This window comes from Megalobrama amblycephala, linkage group LG18 (assembly GCF_018812025.1).
Source record: "Megalobrama amblycephala isolate DHTTF-2021 linkage group LG18, ASM1881202v1, whole genome shotgun sequence".
Lineage (NCBI taxonomy): Eukaryota > Metazoa > Chordata > Actinopteri > Cypriniformes > Xenocyprididae > Megalobrama > Megalobrama amblycephala.
This window is the reverse complement of record NC_063061.1, coordinates 2,018,203-2,034,581: the sequence shown is the minus strand read 5'-3', so window position 1 is coordinate 2,034,581 and position 16,379 is coordinate 2,018,203. Positions and strand designations below refer to the sequence as shown.

At 38.1% G+C, this 16,379-nt stretch overlaps 1 protein-coding gene across 1 annotated transcript; it reads left to right on the top strand.

The window, feature by feature from the left end:
* The first annotated feature begins 446 nt into the window (after positions 1–446).
* ppp2cab (protein phosphatase 2 catalytic subunit alpha b) lies at positions 447–16,070 on the top strand. Its single transcript, XM_048166863.1, has 7 exons — positions 447–778; positions 8,585–8,794; positions 11,451–11,624; positions 11,761–11,850; positions 11,986–12,147; positions 15,220–15,338; positions 15,420–16,070. Exons 1-7 carry the CDS (start codon positions 677–679, stop codon positions 15,490–15,492), a joined length of 930 nt encoding a protein of 309 aa, XP_048022820.1. The 5' UTR covers positions 447–676; the 3' UTR covers positions 15,493–16,070.
* The last annotated feature ends 309 nt before the right edge of the window (positions 16,071–16,379 follow it).

The window sequence follows — 16,379 nt, the reverse complement described above, 5'->3', positions numbered from 1 at the left end:
ATCTCATAACTTAGTATGTCATAATTTTGACATTTTATATTTTAGAAATATAATTTACCAAAGCACTCAAACACTTGAGCTCTATAAACAGGACTTTCTTTACCTTAACAAGGCAGTATCTTACTTTCTCTGACTGTTCACCCCAAAGTTTGGATCAAAATTTAATGTTTGAATCTGAAAACATGCTCTTTTTTCTGTCAACATTGACATTGAGCAATTATGAATGTAATATTTATCAACAATTCTAAATAAAATAGAAACATAATTATAAAACAATAATATATATCGACATAATACACACACAAAAAGATAAATAAAATAAAAATAATATAACCGTTGACGTGTTAATGAGATCCCATTGCAGTAAAGGAAAACGCCCAACGACGCATTTGGCAACCAATCAGAGCGGAGTATCATCTGTGAGCGTCCAATCAGCGGCGCGCCGGTTGTCGGTGTCTGATGTGAGGAAGGCTGAAGTGAAAACAACTGTGGGTCAGGGTGGGACTCTGAAGGCCGTCGGCTTCTCTTTCCTCACAGGATTCCCTTCTCTAATTACTCCAAGATCCCTGGCCACATGAACGTTTTAAAGTAATCAGTCGATTTCGGGTGGATATTCGTGGAAAGCTGGGCGAAGTTAGATCAGAAATCTGAGTGAAAATCGAGTAAAGAAGCCGACATGGACGAAAAGGCGTTCACGAAAGAGCTGGATCAGTGGATCGAGCAGCTGAATGAATGCAAACAGCTCTCAGAAAGCCAAGTCAAGAGCCTCTGTGAGAAGGTATGTGTGAGATTCACCGTCAAACACCGCGTTTCGGGCTTTATTTGATATTTTTATACCTTTAGCCGCGTTAGCTGCTAAGCTACAAGATGGCGGATTTTAAACCGACGCAACACTCGTAAGAAACTACGATTGTTCTTGATTTATCCGACACGTCTTGTGTAAATCTTTAATGAAATCACTCGTGAATGTTGAGTCGATCTGTGCCTTTTGTTATTTATGGTAGTCTGAAAGCTACAGCACTAAATAAATCGAGACTTGTTAAATCACATTCACTTCTATTCGGATAAAAACAACGTGTAACTTAGTTTTGACAGAGTTTCTAAATATAAATGTGTTTTTTTATTATTATTGTAAAAGCGAGGCGTTTGAATGCGGCTGCTTCCTCATCATCACTCGCAGTGTCTCAAAATGGCGCCTGTGTGAGTGGCCATCATCTGATGACAGCAGAGCACACATGCTACACTAGCACAGCAGTGCTCTTTATTCTTCTCTGATCGTGTTACATACTTCGACAAATTGCCAAAGTGTGCAGGGGGGATTGAATCATGAGTGTGTGAAAGTTTTGATCGGTGACTTAAATCTGAGAGTATTGAGAGTAACAATGCATCCTTCATATCTCCGAAAAGTCTTAAGTTTTGTCATATTTATAAAAGATAGATGCGCTAAACCGAGTCTTTCCGGAAAAAGCCGAGCTCCTGGAGGCGTGTCTGCAGCCAGTGCTGTGGGCGGAGCTAAAGATTCACGAGCGCGCGCAGCTTCTGCGTAGAGATCGTCGACATCACTAAATAAACAGGGAACAAAAACATTTGTGTTGTTTATATTATATGCACTTGCAAAACACAGACATCTAATGCAGTTTTACTCACCGCACGCGATCTGCAAATCCTGCGCCGAACTGGGACTTGTTTACAAAGTATTCATCACCGAATTCCCGGGAACAAACAAACATATGTGCACAACTCCGTCACTGCCTCGGAAAAACAAACTTCATCCTCTGTTCCCTTAACGCTGGGTTCATTGGGAATCTTTCCCTCACAACCAAAAACACACTCCTCTGTTGACAGGAGCTGCGTCTCATTAAGGAGGCTGCGTCCTCCGGAGGTCGCATCTGAAGGCTGAATACGTCATCAAGGATGTCATATTTAAGAAAAGTAACCGTAATAAAATTGACTGATATTCATTGCGAGGTGTAAAATACTGTAATTTCTTTCTTACGTTGCAATCTAACGGTTATTTTTCTTAAATGAGACCGATGATGTATGCAGCCTTCGAAGGGTGCAGCCCCTGAATTGGGACACAGCCATTGTTGAAAAATCTCTCGGCTTCCGTATCCCGAACGAAACGTGTTGATGGGCGTGATCTTACTCTGGGTTGTGTGTGTGTGTGTGTGTGTGTGTGTGTGTGTGTGTGTGTGTGTGTGTGTGTGTGTGTGTGTGTGTATCAGGGAGAAGAGCCTATACAAGGAATCCTTTCTTTTGACGTCATAAAGGACACACTCCATAAAAACTCTCCGAACCCTGTACCGAAACTGGAAGTAGTGTATTTGGCACAGAAATACGCCGTCATACGTCCAACTTGTGTTCTGAAACATTGGCCGTGTTTAGCATGAGAATCCAACTCTTCAACAGTGTAAATAAGTCAGAATGCATGAAATAGCATTACACCCCCCCTTTAAAGTAATCTATTTGGTACCATGACAAATAAAACTAGTGAAGGTTGTTCAGTTATTTGAGTAAACCCATTTAAAAACCAATATTTATAAGTAATCTCAACTTGTTTAATTTGAATTAGACATGCACTGATACTACATTTCTCCGCCGATTATTCAGTGTGTTTTCTGCCGATACCGATAGTTTGGGGGTTCTGCCTTTTATATCTTCATTTAAATTAATGGTAATTTCATTATAATTAATTAATTAATCATTATATTTTTAATTATACTTTGCAAGAAATGCAAATAACTTTATTCTCTCCATTTCATCAACTTGTTTCAGAGTAACTGGTATCAGTTATAACACATTACTTAAAGTAATATTAACACACATTAACTAAATTCTGATATTTCTTAACTTTCTGAATGTTATTAATTCATATAAGACTACTAATATTAAACATCAAACTGGTTTCTTAGCATTTTCTTTACACAAAGCACAAATTCAGTGCATTTTCCTGCCCTCTTTTGACTGACAGGATATATCGACCCTGATTATCGGCCGATATATTGGTGCATCTCTAATTTGAATCCACTAAAATAGCTGCTAATTATTACCTGCAATAGTGCACATTCATGTTAGAAGACCAAATTTGAATTAGTCACAGGAAATAAAGTCCACAGGACGTGGTGAAGCCACAGTCAATGACGGGCAGATTGTTCACAGCATAGATAGATGCCACATTCAACCGCGTCCGCCATCTTGGAACTGTCAACATAACGAATGCTGTCGTCACTCAGTAAAAATCAATGAGTTTTCCAAGATGCCACAACATTGTTCAGCGTCTGGTTGTAAAAACTGCCCAGATTTAACTTCCCGAAAAACGTGATGAGCTTTCACAAGTGAGAACGTGTTGCTTTTGTTTTTTTATCACTCAATATTACAGGTTTTTAAACTATGGTAACCCTTTTTTTTAGCATATGCAGGATTATCTAACATTAATGATAAACTAAATCCTATGAAATCATCTGCCAAAGTCTATTGCAGATATAGATACACAGGCGTATAACTACGGTTGTTAACGGCCAGTCAACTCGAGTGTTCATGGACCGACTTTGACTGTTCCAATATGGCGGACAGTTTATGCATAGCGACTTATAGAAACAGCCGCTAACTAGGTGTGTGTGTGTGTATATATATATATCTGTCTGTGGTTAACACGGCCAAACGTTACCCACTTCACATGGCCGCTCGCTCTAACATTAACCTAGATAAATGTGCGCTATTATTAGGCACATATCCAAGTGTAGGAGCTAAAGTAGTGCCGTGCTTGATGTGCATTTCTCTCTATAGACTCATCCACTACACTGCAGAGATGACAGTCGGCGTCGTCAGACTCAGAAAGCTCTAGTGTATTAAAGAGCTCTAGTTGTCACTAGTAAGAATGCGCTGGGAACATTTTAAGCTTAAAACGGCTTGCCATACTAGACTAACTATCAAACAGTTTTCAGAAATGGGTAGTTGTATCATTTTATTAGACTGTAGATCGTTTTTTTTCACAGCCTTTACCAAATTTATACAGAATGCAGTCTCAGTTTTTTTCATCTGCAGAATGAAACGAGAGATTTAACTCCCACTGTTAACTTATGAAATAACAGAAACCTCGAATCAAGAAAAAAAAACAGAACTACAAAAATAAGGATGGATGTTGTTACACATCTCTACCCACAGTACAGTCGTATCTACAGACACACATTGTTACAGCAGTTGGATTATAGACTATAGATGGCTTTTGAAGTTTGGCTTTAATTGTGGTATCAAAAAAAGAGATAAACTAACACGTGTCCTATCGCAGTGCGACGTCTTTTCCGTGTTAATCAGAGTTTATTCTAACCAGCTGCAATGGCGAGACACGACAATGGACTAGAGGTCTTCATGGGTTAGTTCACCCAAAAATGAAAATGATGTCATTAATGACTAGGGATGTCCCGATCAGGTTTTTTTGCCCTCAAGTCCGAGTCATTTGATTTTGAGTATCTGCCGATACCGAGTCCCGATCCGATACTTCTATAATAGCCTACATAAAAAAAGAATAAAGAAGAGCGAAAAAACAGATCCAGGAACAGTGCTTTTCAGGTATCTAACAGTAATCAAATAGTAATCAAATATAAAATATCACTGCATATTATCTTTACTGTATAAAATAAATAAAGATTAATCATTATTGAAGTTACAAAAACTATTCAGTCAAGAGCAGTGAGTGATTTCTTTATTTGTTGTTTGATTTAACATTAAATACAGGCAGCAAGAGTAGTTGTTTTCCCTTTAAGACATGCACGATCCAGTACATATACTGTTCCACATGCGCTGTCTTTCTCGACTAATATACGTTCTCTTAAGACATAACCGACTATGTTTGCTAGGATACTCGCTAGGACGGGCATGTTGACATAATTTTGAATGAATTTGTCTGCTGAAGCACAAGACGCGAAAGAGAACTCAGTATTTGCGCGCTGACTGAAATAAGCGTGAGCGCGCTTCGGATGAGCGCACACAAATCTTCTCACAGCGCGTGCTAGCTCTCTTTCGCGTCTTGTTCTTGAAGGTTTAAATCAGCAAGGCTTAAATGAGTTAGTTTAAACACAGACAGCAACGTGTGCTGTTCAGGTCTCACCTGCGCTCGCGCGCTATCAACACCCGGGTGATGACGGCGTAAATGACTGGACATTTAGAGCATACGGCACTCGCAGTTAACAGTTTGCAAACAGTGACTGTTTTGTCCACGCTTTCTGATCATCGTTGTTGTAACGTTTTGTGCATCTATCGACTGAAACATACATTATCTGAAATCTGTCTGTTTTCCACGTTACTATTTTAAACAAACCATATTAACCAATAGATGCGTCGTCATTCGAGATGGACCGCGGTGCAAGTGCGTACCTAACCGTCAAGTCAAGTCAAGTCAAGTCACCTTTATTTATATAGCGCTTTTTACAATGCAGATTGTGTCAAAGCAGCTTTACATTGATAACTGGTACATAATTTGGCTGCACAGCAGCTCTTAAATAATAAATAATAAGTGAAGAACCGTATGGTTCGATTTTTTTACCGAGAACCGTTGCACCCCTAATACATATATATCCGAGTCCTGATGGGGAGGTAACGTCCGATTCCGATCGAGTCTGAAACCATGTGATCGGGCCCGATTTCCGATCACATGATCGGATCTGGACATCCCTATTAATGACTCACCCTCATGTTGTTCCAAACCCGTAAGACCTTCGTTCATCTTCAGAACACAGTTTAAGATATTTTAGATTTAGTCTGAGAGCTTTCTGTCCCTCCATTGAAAATGTATGTACGGTATACTGTCCATGTCCAGAAAGGTAATAAAAACATCATCAAAGTAGTCCATGTGACATCAGAGGGTCAGTTAGAAGTTTTTGAAGCATCTTATATAGATTTTGGTCCGAAAATAATAAAAAATGTGACTTTATTCAGCATTGTATTCTCTTCCGGAATCCTTTCCACTGAACTGATTCCACTGAATTGATTCCACTGAATTGATTCCACTGAATTGATTCCACTGAATTGATTCCACTGAATTGATTCCACTGAATTGATTCCACTGAATTGATTCCACTGAATTGATTCCACTGAATTGATTCCACTGAATTGATTCCATTGAATCACATGGACTACTTTGATGTTTTTATTACCTTTCTGGACATGGACAGTAGACCGTACATACATTTTCAATGGAGGGACAGAAAGCTCTCGGACTAAATCTAAAATATCTTAAACTGTGTTCTGAAGATGAACGAAGGTCTTACAGGTTTGGAACGACATGAGGGTGAGTCATTAATGACATAATTTTCATTTTTGGGTGAACTAACCCTTTCACGGGTCCACTTGGATCCCAAAACCAGAGGTCCGACCCGAGCGGGTTCAGGTCCAAAACTTCAGGTGCTTTGGACACGGGTCGGGTTCGGTATCAGTGGTCTTGGGTAATTTAAAATAAATGTCCTTTTTCTGGATGGACCCAAGAAGACCCGAATTCTTTTAAACTATGTCAGGCATTTAACACAATTTTATTTTATTTTAAACAATTATATTAAAACGTTACTCTTTGAATCCGCGCTTCTACATGCAATGGACTCAATACGCACGGTTGCTTATTCCGCATTTACACTCTCCATTTTTTTCCTGCCGTCTCAACGAGTGCCATCAGCACAGATTAAAATAAACTTTAATCATCTTATGGTCAGGTAAATAACATTACGCTAAAAGTTACAGGACGTAATGAGGTTACAGTGATGAATGATTGACAGCACTACTTGCATGTTCACGTCAAGTGCACTTCTGAGAAACGCATAGAAAAGGATCAAACGTTTGTAACCTCGCACAGAAATCCAGAGATCCATCAGGAATGCTGTGGTTTCATGCAGATCGTTCCTTCTTTGTGTGCGCCGGAGATGATGTAGCATAAATAGCGTTGCAGACAACACAAATCCACTGGTCACAATTGAAAGTCGAACTCAGAAGTGACGTGTATCCATCGGGCAGGCAATAATATAAAGTATAACTAAATAAATGAAAGTAATGGAGCAGCATGCAGGCTGTGGAGACGTCAGTGCCGTTGACTTTCGGGTTCAAAAATAAATGCGGTCGGGTCTAATTTCATCAGGTTTTATCTTTGCATCAAATTAACTAGTTAACGCTGCTTATGTTATGAAGAGGAGTGATTTTTCTACTGAATTGAAAGAGTTGAGTGCCATCAAGGAGGAAGATATAGAGAATGTGAAGCTGCCGTCACGCCGCGTTTGCTAGTGACGTTAGGGCAGTATTTTGATTTTCTGTCATGATTGTGAGAAATGTCGCCATTGTAGGTCAGAGTTGGGAATTGAAACAGGAGCTCACATCATCGTTCAGGGAAAAAACTGGATGGTGTGATACAATTTTAGCCTTTTCTGCATGTAAACACACTAAGGGAAGCAGCTTGAGGAGGTGACGGGGAGACGCTGTATAGTAAATCTAATAATGTCACTTTCTTTTCTAGTGTTTTTGAAAGATTTGTATTTGTTTTGATGTAATAATTAACATTATATTTGCGAGTATGACTCTCACTCGGCTTGTGAATGACTATAACTTGAACGCAGCCACTTCAAAACTGTTCACAAGCTTCTATGGGCTTGATTTTGGTTGTCATTTGTTGAAATAAATACAAAAAAATACAGTGTGTCGGTGTCTGTCCGCTGAATGACCCTCTGATTCTCCTCCGTGGCCATATGGGAAAGTGAATATTTACAAAGACAACATGAAAACGAGTTGGCCTACATTTACACCCTTCCAACGAAGAAATGGATCGGCTTCTGTCAGCTTGTTGAACACATTTATTTTTCTATCATATGATGGCTGAAGCAGCACCGTTTCCATGGTAACCAGATCAACAGTGTGAACAGGATTCTACAAAACTGAAGTGAAAACACCAAATGATCATGATAAAACATCTTCTCTTCCCTGCAAACGATACCATGAAGAATGAGAATATTTAAAGTCAAAAACGAAAAATGTAAGCAGGTATCCATATTCATTTCAGTATCAGCAGACGCAAAACGCTGTAAAACTTTAAAGTTAAAAACCGATATAAGTTACGTAAAGGATAAAAGCTCCTTGTGGTTTCTCGGTTTGATCCATAAACGTAAATGGTGATCTAGAAAAATCTCTTCCTGCCCTCCAGCCGCGTTTTTGCAATGGAAACACAAATATATTTAATGAAGTCTCTCATTCACCGCTATAAAAGTTTACCTAACTATGACGACTTATGCTTCTGAGAAACCTGAAAGTGTGAAAAGGGTCAGTTCTAATTTAGAAACGCTATTTCTGTGACGTCACAGCTGCAGCAACAGCAGAGACGCTGATAATCTCAGGTGCTTTATTTAATCTAATGCGAGTTTGAATATCAATTCTGTGTGGCGTTTAAAGCCGTACCGAAAGCGGCAATTAATAATCCACCTCAGATCCTGAAAATAAAGGAAGATGAAGTGTGTTCTGACGAAGAGCGTTTCAGTGTGCATTTTTAATAATGTTGAATTGATGTAATATTGGCAGGTAAGAAGTCTGAATGACATTATTATTATTTTCTCCGCAGGCTAAAGAAATCCTGACCAAGGAGTCTAATGTGCAGGAAGTGAGATGTCCGGTCACTGTGTGTGGAGATGTTCACGGCCAGTTTCATGACCTCATGGAGCTCTTCAGAATCGGAGGAAAGTCACCAGACACGAATTACTTGTTCATGGGAGATTATGTTGACCGAGGCTATTATTCTGTGGAAACAGTCACACTGCTCGTCGCCCTCAAGGTGAGTGCTTGTTTTGTCGTTTTTTTCTTTCTCACAGTGTATGAAGTTGCTCAATCAAGGATTTGGTCTCTCTAAACCCCGCCTTTCTGAGAGCCTGCTCTTCTCTGATTGGTCAGTCTGTTGTGATTGTTCCAAACCTACACAGGTTCAGCAGGATTGGAGTTACTGACGACACGTTTCAGCCGTTCAGAATCACTTCTCTCTTTTAGGAGACAATAACTGAACTTTGATCTATGAAACTTTGCAGACTTTTGCATTCACAAACGGCTCTATTAACACTGCATGAAAGGGAATATCCCAAAAAGCATTTAAACTATCATAAATTGTGTCCATTTATGAGTATTTAAGGTTATCCTTGATTCTCAAAAACGCTGTATTGATATTTATTCATTTGTTAACATCCAAAATTCATGCCAGTGTCTTTGTGTTCGGTTTAAACCCGACCGCTAGATGCTAGAGATGCACCGGTCGACTGGCTATAAATCAGTTTTTAGTTTTATTTTGGCCTCTTTTCTCTATTCCGGACTCGAGCACGAACTGCATTGCAGTCATTTCCCAAAAATGTCATTAGTGTGTAAATATTACAACAGGACGTTAACACGGACCAGAGACAGGACATGCTGAAGATGGACACAAAGAAGAGAACGGATGCGTGTTTGCGCAACTATAATAGACCAATTGGGTGTTTGCAAACAGCAATGATGTGTGTTGTGGGCGGAGCCTACCTGAGGCAGAAAATGACAGTTCTGCAGTCTAAGGAAGCCATGGAACAAAAGAATAAAAACAAAGTTTATATCTCACAATTCTAATTCTTTTCTGAGTGTATTTACAGTACAGTCCAAAAGTTTGGAACCACTAAGATTTTTAATGTTTTTAAAAGAAGTTTCGTCTGCTCACCAAGGCTACATTTATTTAATTAAAAATACAGTAAAAACAGTAATATTGTGAAATATTATTACAATTTAAAATAACTGTGTACTATTTAAATATATTTGACAAAGTAATTTATTCCTGTGATGCAAAGCTGAATTTTCAGCATCGTTACTCCAGTCTTCAGTGTCACATGATCCTTCAGAAATCATTCTGATATGCTGATCTGCTGCTCAAGAAACATTTAATGTGTACAATTGTACAAAATATTTGTGTACAATATTTGTTTTCAGGATTATTTGATGAATAGAAAGTTCAAAAGAACAGTGTTTATCTGAAATCTAATCTTTTGTAACATTATAAATGTCTTTACTGCCACTTTTGATTGATTTAATGCATCCTTGCTGAATAAAAGTATTCATTTCTTTAATTTCTTTTCAAAAAAATAAAAATAAAAATTCTTACTGACCCCAAACTTTTGAACGGTAGTGTATAATGCTACAGAAGCTTTGTATTTCAGATAAATGCTGTTCTTCTGAACTTTCTATTCATCAAGGAATCCTGAAAAAAAAAAAGTACACAACTGTTTTCAACATTGAAAATAATCATAAATGTTTATTGAGCAGCAGATCAGCATATTAGAATGATTTCTGAAGGATCATGTGACACTGAAGACTGGAGTAACGATGCTGAAAATTCAGCTTTGCATCACAGGAATAAATTACTTTGTCAAATATATTTAAATAGTACACAGTTATTTTAAATTGTAATAATATTTCACAATATTACTGTTTTTTACTGTATTTTTAATTAAATAAATGTAGCCTTGGTAAGCAGACGAAACTTCTTTTAAAAACATTAAAAATCTTAGTGGTTCCAAACTTTTGGACTGTACTGTATATCTTAAATCTGAGATGAAAAATCAGAATTGCAAGAGATTAACTTAATTGTATGTTTATATCCTGCAATTGACTTTTTTCCCTCAGAATTGTGGTATAAACTAATACTTACAAGTTGTTAGTCTGTATTAGAAGATATAAATTCGCAATTGCGAGAAAAGTCAGAATTGTGAGATAAAAATGTTATCCGTTTAAATATCATTTCATGCTGTAACTGTAGCGCGAATGCGTTATGCCCGCATGAACCACATATGTGAAATATATATATATATATATATATAATTCCTGCTTTAATAGTAGACTAATCATCGCAGGTTTCATCAGTTCAGTCTGTCCGTTTAATGTCCATTTCGTTTCATTTGATGATAGTCTTCATTTTTGTAGAATACCATCTTTTTTTGCATTCTGATCTGACATCCAAAGGCACTAGAAGACATGGATTTTGCACGTTTTCCTCCATTGTTACCACTGTTTTTCTGCCACCACAATACGCTCAACTGCAGTGATGAAACTTAGACATCTGCTCCCAAATGATCTGTTAATTCAAGCCACTCAACCCACTGCTAACCGGCGATGGTTGGTTATAGTTTATTTATCATGGCAGTGGTTAGCATGCATAGCCTATTGCATTGCATATAAATATATAAATATATTTCTGCCTCAGAATGGGATTGTAATTGGAAATGTTGATGTTAGCTGTGCAGTCTGAACTCGTACTCAAGTCACGAGACGAGTGGTCCGTGAAATTAGTCTCAATGAAGGTTGATGGTCAAATAAAAATGTTAAAATCATTGTGATGCTGCTTAATTTTATTCTGCTGAGACACTTGGGAAGGCTTTTTAACAGTAGGTACATCTTTAATCATTGATTATGTCTTCGAATTCCAGGTTAGGTACCGTGAACGCATTACGATACTTCGAGGGAACCACGAAAGCAGACAGATCACACAAGTGTACGGCTTTTATGACGAGTGCTTACGAAAATACGGCAATGCTAATGTTTGGAAATACTTCACAGACCTCTTCGATTACCTTCCCCTCACTGCCTTGGTAGATGGTCAGGTAGGTCCATTCTCCCTCTGCTGAAGCTCAAGACTGTGACTTGGTTTTTATTTATATAAATATATATAATTTGATGACAGAAATGACACACTTTAGCTTTTGTTGTGAAGTTCACCTCTTATGTTCTGCTCTGTAGATATTCTGTCTTCATGGAGGATTGTCACCGTCCATAGACACTCTTGATCACATCAGAGCGCTGGATCGTTTACAGGAAGTTCCTCACGAGGTATTGATCGTTTATCTGATCGTGTTGTTTCTTATCCTCATACGTGTGACTGTTTTAACTGCTGTTGTGTGGTTTTGAGTCAAATGGCAAAATAGAAATCAAGCACTAATGGCTCTCATCTTTGGTTTTCCTCAGGGACCCATGTGTGATTTATTGTGGTCTGATCCGGATGACCGTGGAGGTTGGGGTATTTCTCCCAGAGGTGCAGGCTACACTTTTGGGCAGGACATATCTGAGACATTCAACCATGCAAATGGCCTTACGCTGGTCTCTAGAGCTCACCAGCTAGTGATGGAGGTGGGTTCATCTGCGCATGTCCTTCATTTACTCTCCCTCATGTCGTTACAAACTTTTGTTCATCTTCGGAACACAAATGAAGATATTTTAATGAAATCTGACAGATTTCTGTCCCTTCATTGACATTCATCCAAAACACTTCAAGACATTCATAAAGAGATGGCAAAATCAATCCAAATGAAATGTAGCGGTTTAACACAATCACTTTATATTGTGAACACATTTAATTTAGACTTTTATTCATATGTACAGTGAATACAAACAGCTCAACCTCGGCTCGAATGCGTTTGGAGATAGACAGGGGTGGGTAGACACAGTCATTATGGACAGATTACAGCAGGAGTTGGAGGTAAATTGTGTAGTTTTATGATTATCCAAGTTGTTACCTTTTAATATAATCAATTATCAGTCGCTGTGTACATTTAATGTAATATAATCAATAATTCGCAGCTTCTGACATTTTAATCCAGCTACATATCCAGGATAAAGCGTAAATGTATAATGGATAGTGATGAATATTAACACATTTAATAATGAATGAATCCGGATTTACTGCAGAATGTGGTTTGCTAACTCTCTCAAGACAAAGTTATAACAGTACAGTACTTACTGAAGCAATTTTTCCATCATGGTGGAGCTCCACTCAGTAGTATTCAGCGATTTTTTTTTTTTTTTTTTTTTTTTTTTTTTTTTTTTTCTGTATAAGAAAGAATTTCCGTATTTTCCAACCCGGGAGTGACGTGAGCTGTATTGACCCGACTGTGTGACGAAATTGCCGCAGACGATTACTAAACAAACGGCAGATTCTGTGTTTTCTCATTTATTTCATGCATGTCATGTGCGAGCTCGTGGGCGCGGCTCCATCTAGCGGCAGTAAGCGGTATATTTTAGTGTCTCAAACTCGCCAAGCTTGTGATTCGTGAGCTGAAAGACGGTACGTTTTTCCTTTATTACCCGATCTTGTACAATAGTCTCATTTTTTTTATTCTCTCGACTTCTCACCATTGATTTGCATTGTTCAGGCAGCGTATGACTGTACCGTGTAACGTAGGGCCCTATAAAATCCGTTTTATTTTTTCCCAAATTCCGTTTTAATTTTTCTGGATTCAGTTTTTTCAGTTTTATTTATTTTTTGACTCCGTTTTAATGGTTAAATTAAATTTTAGTAATCAAAAAGCATGTCTAATTTATTGAAATAATGAATCTTGTCCAATTTATCAACAATTTAATAAGTTTAACAAAAAAATTACATTTTTTTTTTTTTTTTTTTTTTTTTTAGGGCCCTACGTTTTATTTTTTCCCATCAAATTTTATTTTTACCAAATTCTGTTTTCTGGATTCCATTTTAATGGTTTAATTCCATTTTAATAATCAAAAAGCATGTCTAATTAATTTAATTCTTAAAAACAACAATATTAATTAATTAAAAAATATTTTTTTATGAATTTTTTTTTTTCTTCAGAAGTTCTGTTGTGTATTTAAATTTTTCTGGCAATCAAATGAACGCATACCATTTAATTTATCTTTTAATCATGAAATTAAACTTTTTTTGTCAGACAATGTGCTGCACAACAGAGCTTTACTGTTAAAATTAAAGCATGGAAGAAACACTGAGATTATTGTTTAAAATATATTTTAATTTATCTAAATTCTACTGTACAACAGTAATATGTTTCTGTCAAGTTAAATCGAACTTTTATTTTGACGGTTTGAGTTTCTCAGTGTTTATGACGATAGTTTTCTCAAACGAAGCGGTTAAATGCTGATGAAGTGACTTTCAGAGCAGCTCTGGAGATGAATTTGTGCGTTCATATAGTGAGGCGACGGAGGACGAAAACACCGCGAGCGTCGCGTGTGCTTCAGTGTGCGTGAGGCGGTGTGAGGTAAATGAAACCGCGCTTCCGCATCATTCATTTCAGTCACACAGGCATGCAGGATTCATGTTTAAATAGTCTTTTTGCAGTTTAATATTCAGTCACTAGTCTATATCGCGATTTAATTTGTGTACTGACCTGCTTTTAATTCATTCATCAAAAATGTGACAAATTCCGTGACATTCCGCGTTATATAGTAAATTCCGTTTTTATGAATGGATTCCGTGATCGTTGAAATTATAGGGCCCTAGTAACGTTACTGTATATATTAGCAACACATATAGTTCACTGATGTGTTCTAAAATCGGCTCAAAATATCAAACATGCTTTGATATCCTCAAAATCTGAAGCTAAAAATCGGAGTCCGTGACCATCATATACTACGCGATTTTCCATGAAATCTGTCGGCTCAAGTATGCTGACTGGCTCTGACTTTTGTCAACTAGTTCAGACTGTAAATCGGGGCAAAAGTCATGTAGTGTATTCCAGCCTTAACTGCCTCTAGGTCTTTAAAAAATGTTTTAAAGGATTAGTTCACTTTTAAATAAATAACATTTTCCTGATAATTTACTCTCCTCCATGTCATCCAAGATGTTCATGTCTTTCTTTCTTCAGTGGAAAAGAAATGAAGGTTTTTGATGAAAACATTCCAGGATTATTCTCCATATAGTGGACTTCACTGGGCACCAAACGGTTGAAGGTCCAAATGTCAGTTTCAGTGCAGCTTCAAAGAGCTCTACATGATCCCAGACGAGGAATAAGAGTCTTATCTAGAGAAACCATCGGATGTTTTCTGCAAAAATACAACTGTATATGCTTTATAAACACAAAATGATCGCCTTGTATGTGCTTCTGCTTTCTGTATTCTTCAAAAAGCTTACGCTGTCCGATGGTTTCTCTAGATAAGACTCTTATTCCTCGTCTGGGATCATGTAGAGCTCTTTGAAGCTGCACTGAAACTGACATTTGGACCTTCAACCCGTTGAACCCCAGTGAAGTCCACTATATGGAGAAAAATCCTGGAATGTTTTCCTTCATTTCCTTTTTGACTGAAGAAAGAAAGACATGAACATCTTGGATGACATGGAGGAGAGTAAATTATCAGGAAAATTTTATTTAAAAGTGAACTAATCCTTTAAGTCTTACATTTGATTTAAGTCTGTGTCAGTCAGTTAATTTTTCTCTTTTTGTCCTCTAGGGCTACAACTGGTGCCATGATCGCAATGTGGTAACGATTTTCAGCGCACCCAACTACTGTTACCGGTGTGGTAATCAGGCGGCCATCATGGAGCTCGACGACACCCTGAAGTACTCGTTGTAAGTTGAAACGCTTGATAGAAGAGGAAGCAGAGTTCATGAACGCTCAGGTGTCTGATCTGGTGTTTTGTTTGATTTCAGCCTTCAGTTCGACCCCGCGCCGCGCAGAGGAGAGCCACACGTCACTCGCCGTACCCCCGACTACTTCCTGTGAATCTCTCACTCTGCACAGTATTGCCATGATATAATAATCTTCATTCAGTTTAAAATAAGAGGAGAGGAATGGGCAACAGTATATAAAAAAGATTAAAGAGAAAACTGATCCAGTGAGAAATGTCTGTGGACCAAAAGGTGTGTGCCATATCCAAACAGATCCGGCTTCAGTCCGACACCACGACCATGAGATATCCGCTCTGTTCCCGTCTGCTCTTGCTTCTGTCCTCCGGTCTCTAGATGAATCCAGTCAACAGGCTGTGAAACCCTCTTTGTGTACTTTCTTTTTTTATGTCTGTTTGCACTTTTTTCAACTGAACGACAGCTAACACATGTCAGTTTTACAGTTTATTTCCCCTTTTTTTCCATGTGGTGAGGGAGGAATGAGATTAGATGCTTCTGTATCCCAACCGCCAGTATCTTTCCTACAGTGAAAACATGTTAAACAAATGCCAACTACGTGATATGTGGCAGACTAAGATGGCATGCCATCGTAGGAATGCTGGCGTAGCTTCATATGATGGTTTGTGTCTGTATAAAGGGTACCAGTTCAACAATAAAGATGGATCTTGCTCCTGTTTTCTGTCTGTTGCTCTGCGTGATTCCTGCTCTAAAGTCGTCACATTTATTTCTACAGCACTTTATACAATATTAATGTGAAGTGGCTTTGACACAATCTGAAAACAACAGTGTTATTGTTGTAAAATTCATCAATTATGAAACCACTGTTCCTTCTTTGGAGCACTTTTGATGGATACTGACCACTGCAGACCGGGAACACCCCACAAGAGCTGCAGTTTTGGAGATGCTCTGACCCAGTCACATTTTGGCCTTTATCAAACTGACTCAAATCCTTACGGACTTGCAGCGTTCGCTTTGTCGTGTCCA

What these genes read in the sequence shown, in the direction of transcription:
- ppp2cab (XM_048166863.1), top strand. Translation starts at nt 677, where the DNA reads ATGGACGAAAAGGCGTTCACGAAAGAGCTGGATCAGTGGATCGAGCAG. An exon ending in CTGCCTTGGTAGATGGTCAG is followed by an intron (nt 11,625 to 11,760) that starts GTAGGTCCATTC and finishes TCTGCTCTGTAG; the next exon opens with ATATTCTGTCTTCATGGAGG. An exon ending in CTCACCAGCTAGTGATGGAG is followed by an intron (nt 12,148 to 15,219) that starts GTGGGTTCATCT and finishes TTTGTCCTCTAG; the next exon opens with GGCTACAACTGGTGCCATGA.